Below are 5,000 nucleotides of genomic sequence, written 5' to 3'. Positions count from 1 at the left end.
AATAGCTCTTTTTATCAAAAAGTTGAGCACTACTATTTCATGTTTTTTAATATATATATATATATATATATATATATATATATATATATATATATATATATATATATATATATACATATATAATCATGTCATGTCTCAATTTTCCTTCTCCACTTTAGATTACCGTAGCGTGTGTCCAGGCCTGTTTCTTCTCGTTCTTCGTACACTTCTTGCCAACCCATACGTAAATTCCACTTGGTCCAGAATCCAAAATAAAACAGTCCTTGTAAAAGAAAAGAAAAACTACAAACTTAAAAATTTGAAGAAGATGACTTGTTAAAAACTGTTCCAACGCATAAAAATAAAACATGATTGGCTATCAATAAACCAAAAACAAAACCAAGGTGGGAATGAAACTATGCAGAACTATTAGCTAATAAAAGGAACAAGCTTGATGTCACTCAGCTCTTTATTATTGTTTTTAGACAACCATTGTGGTGATTTCTTCTCACTAAATTATATCAATAATACTATAAACGTTCAAGGTTACACCTAGTCTTGTATGTTGGTACGTTATATCCGGCTGGCGGATATTGCGATTATCTTATATAAACCTATAGCATCAATAAATAAGTCATAAGTCATCACCCATTCATGACAAGCCTGTATAGATAGAATGCGCTTGGCCAAGGAGTTCACAACATTGCCATCCGGAAGTGTAATGTTTTTTTGTTTGTTTGTTGCTTTAGGTCTCTTCCAACACAATTGAGGTTATATGAGAGACCGCTGAAACAAAGAAACAAGCAATCTAACAAAAATAGTACAAATGTAAATCAAAATCATAACCTAAAGATATCATAAGCTAAATTATAAATAACCAAGAACAAACAGGCAGAAGATTTACAGAAAAAAAAATATCCCCTGTCAAAAATACAATCACAAACCAAAGAAGCAGGATAGGCTAGTAAAGATAAGAAGAAACGAAGTGTAATGGACCAACACACAAACTCTGTGTAACCATGAACTTTTATAGTCTGGTTAATACAGTTTAGTGAGAACAACTCACAAACGCGGATGGCAAAAACAATAACAAAGGCCTGAGTGACGTCATCTGCATACTATCTATATAATATACATATATCCCACATTTGCTCTTAAATGGTTTTGCCCTTGCCCAATTATTCCAGAAACTATAGCAATGCTCTCCAGTATAAGATGGTTTTCTTTTCATTATTTAAAAATGCAAAGAGAATAATATACTACAATGACAGGTCCCAGGACTGAAAGTTTTTACCGAGATGAGAGTTATTTAAATCGATTGATTTTTGAAGGACAAGTTTTCTGGCCAAATTTTTAAAAACTTATCTTTCCTGAGTATGGCATTTTACTGGTTAAATTGACAAAATGGGGCAATTCTAAATCAACAAGAGGGTTTGGAGTATTTTGAATATTGTCAACCTATTATAACATTATCTTAAAGTCTAACATTTGATAGCTGGGTGTTTTAGATTTGGCAAATAGTACTTAGTGATAGACTGGTGTCCTTGTCAAAAGGTAGGAAGAAGTTGTTACTCTTCGTTTAACGCTGCGAAAATTGGAATAGATTTGTTGCTTTTCTGATCTAATGATTTTGAAGGACTGATCTTTCTGTCTACAATTCTAGCGATAGATTTAGTATCTGGCATTGATGTTAATAATAATAATAATAATAATAATAATAATAATAATAATAATAATAATAATAATAATAATAATAATAATAATAATAATAATAATAATAATAATAATAATAATAATATATACTTTATTCATCCAAAAAAAAATGGAAATTCGTTTACAGACGTGGCATGCATAAACAACTGAAAATATGTGTATTAAACAATTAGAAAGCAGAAAGAAATATACAAGAAACAGTCGAGATAGGATTCTTTTTTTTTTTGCAGGGAGGGGTGACATTTTTTTGGTATTTTCTTAACTGCTTTGTCTGTCACTCTTCAACACACATCAATCATACTTCCTATTTTTATCCTGTTGAACAATACCTCTGATTCCAAGTGCTCCCTTCTCAATGGCTTCTCTTCCACTTCTTTGACTTCTAGTTGTCCACTCTCATCAGTCACTCTAATAACAAACAGATGACAAGCAAGTCGACTTATTTCTTAATATTAAAAAAAAACTAGTTTAAAACTAAGAAAGTAGGGAAATGTCGAGACATGGCCAAAATTTGTAAATCACAACAAAAAAGATGAAAAAAAAACCATCACGAAACTGATTAGATCTTGAACCGTGATACAACAGTGCGACAAAGTGACAATATTTTTGCAAAGGCTTAAACGACCAAGGGAAATTAACCTTCGGCGCTATTCAACAAAATAAGAGGAAGCCATCCAAGTTTATGGTTCCCCACTCAAGAGTGGATGGTCACTAATATTCGTTCATACTATCGACATTGAGACATGTGGACTAGTCTCACATCCCCAATGAAAGAAAAATATTGTATACTGTAGAATTAAAGTTACAGACTAAAAAGGAAGAAGAAGAAGAAAAAGAAGAAGAAGAAGAAGAAGAAGAAGAAGAAGAAGAAGAAGAAGAAAAAGAAGAAGAAGAAGAAGAAGAAGAAAAAAAGAGAAAGAAGAAGAAGAAGAAAAAGAAGAAGAAAAGAAGAAGAAGAAGAAGAAGAAGAAGAAGAAGAAGAAGAAGAAGAAGAAGAAAAGAAGAAGAAAAAGAAGAAGAAGAAGAAGAAGAAGAAGAAGAAGAAAGAAAGAAGAGGAATTATCACTTGCAATATGCCTTTAACAACAATGCCAACGTGAATGTCATTAGAAGTTTTCCACTTGGTGCCAATAGCAAATTATATTTGCTAGAGTCGAGAGAGGTCAACATATTAATACTTTTGTCAAATTTAAATTATTCCATTGTGTAAAAAAAATAAATTTCAAATTATAACTGTAAAAAGTCTTTTACTATGTCATTAATTGGTTTAGCTAACCCGATCTTGAGAGATTGTAACGGCAAAACGAGGGAAACATTATGATAATGATAACAATTCTGACATTAACAATAAAAATGATGATGATGATGATGATGATGATGATGATGATGATGATGATGATAATAATAATAATAATAATAATAATAAGGCGTGAATCAGTACCTGACTATAGGCTGTGACGGACATTGTAAGAGTGATAGTACAAAAAGGACATTAAACAAGGGACTGGTACTGTTTAAAATGGAAATCGATTCCGTAGGGCCGGCTTGGGGTTGGGGGGGGGGGGGGGGGGGATAAATGAAACAATGTGAAGCTTATTGAGCATGGTAACTGCGTGGAAACGCCCAATATAAATGTTCATAATTATTTTATTTTATTTATTCAAATACTCATGCCCAGAATCTAGTAAATTACTTTTTCAGGGAATGTTAATCCTCATAGAAAAACTAAACCTCTTAAATCATTTACCTAAATAATTTCGTTTCCAGTTGCGCCTGTTTTTCAAAGCTTTCGTCATCTCCAGCATCATCATCCTCTTTGATTGGTCCATTGTCTCCTAAGGCCTTGAAAAATGCTCCGTCGCTCTCCCATCTTTCCTCTGAAATGAAAATGAAAATAAAAAATGAGTCCAATCCAGTCGTTTTAAAATAGCAAGATGACTATTTGATCCTAATACAGACATGCTTACAACCACGAAAGAGTCGTAGAAATACGAATTTTTGCATTCAAGTGAAAACTTGAATAGGCATTTTTATTCAATACAATATAAAGAAAAAGGCTTAGTACCTTGAAGTCATATTTAATTTGATATCCCCAAGGGCAAATCATTAACCCTCTCCTTACCCATCATAAGAAAATCGTCACATTCATTACGATGCAGCCAACATTTTTCTCATTCTCATTTCTTTTGTACATCATAAAATTTGAACAAAAATGTTTGCTATAGTTAAAGTACATTAACACTGTGTTGAAGAGCTCGTTTAGCAGAAAGAAATATGTATAGCAAGAACCAACAGCTCTTGTATTTGAGTGAAATAAATATATTTTTGTATAGGTTGGGTGTGAAGTTTTGGGGAAAATCCGGAAAATGACCGGTAAGGAGAGAGTTAATTTGTAAAGTTTATTATAATAACTAGCTAATAATTTTTCAACTGAAAACTATGATTTTTTTAATTCAAGTTCAGGTCTGCAATTACGTAAAAGTCAATTTTAAGTAGATTTGATATAGTTAGGGTCAAAACATTTGCCGCCATTGAGGAGAGGGTATTGTTACTTCAATATGTAAGAGTTCATTTTTACTTTAAACTCGATTATATTTACCTCGTTTATTCCGACATAATAACGGATTAACGGGTCAGGTCACATATCACTAAGTAAATAGACGAATAAAATGTCCACAATACAGACCGTACCATGGAGATGTTTTTTTTTTTTTTGGTGTTTATTCACAGAAGATAGTTTTCTAGGAAAGAAACGAAATGTGGTTGTAGTGTGATCTGATTCATATTCCACCCACGAAGGAGAACTGACGCTCAAATTCTTACTGCATTTTGTTTATCAAATAAATTTTTATTTTCAACATCCCTCTTTTATTTTATTCGAAACGTCTTTAATTTGTTTCTTATAATGCTTATGATTTATTTTTCTAGAATATTTTTATCCATTCAGCAGTGTTTAAACGCTTTTGGCAAGGATTGGACAATATAATTGGCGTTGATTGTGTAACCAGTGGTCAAATATTGAACATCTTTGATCATTCCATAAAATATTTTAGATTGCAAACTTTCAGAATATTAAAGATAGGATTAAGATATACAATGTAAAAAATTGCCCAAGATTTTTTAGCACTCTTAATAAACAAATTATACTAAATCTATCCAGGTCCAAAGGAGAGAATCCAGTCTCAGATATATTACTGTTGTTACATTGGAATATTACCCTTTTAATGAAAAAGAAAAGATTACCAATAATTTTGACAGCCGCTTTTCCTCCTCTCTCTTCGTCTTTGATTTTTCTTGCCACCTCAGCT

At 31.9% G+C, this 5,000-nt stretch overlaps 1 protein-coding gene across 5 annotated transcripts in view; it reads right to left on the bottom strand.

Moving 5' to 3' along the window:
- Window positions 1-5,000, bottom strand: part of LOC144973081 (advillin-like) — a 101,902-nt gene that overhangs the window by 74,862 nt on the left and 22,040 nt on the right. For all 5 annotated transcript variants that reach the window (XM_078915088.1, XM_078915091.1, XM_078915087.1 and 2 more), the window contains exons 9-12: window positions 4,936-5,000; window positions 3,440-3,569; window positions 2,022-2,100; window positions 164-262 (exon numbers count right to left, since the gene is read on the bottom strand). The exon at window positions 4,936-5,000 is cut by the window's right edge and continues 2 nt beyond it. In XM_078915088.1, coding sequence (XP_078771214.1) covers window positions 164-262; window positions 2,022-2,100; window positions 3,440-3,569; window positions 4,936-5,000 — 373 coding nt within the window. The remainder of the gene's footprint in view (window positions 1-163; window positions 263-2,021; window positions 2,101-3,439; window positions 3,570-4,935) is intronic.

Source organism: Berghia stephanieae, chromosome 5 (assembly GCF_034508935.2).
Source record: "Berghia stephanieae isolate SIO BIC M18660-M18661 chromosome 5, UCSD_Bste_1.3, whole genome shotgun sequence".
Classification (NCBI taxonomy): domain Eukaryota; kingdom Metazoa; phylum Mollusca; class Gastropoda; order Nudibranchia; family Aeolidiidae; genus Berghia; species Berghia stephanieae.
This window is presented reverse-complemented; position numbering and strand designations above follow the sequence as displayed.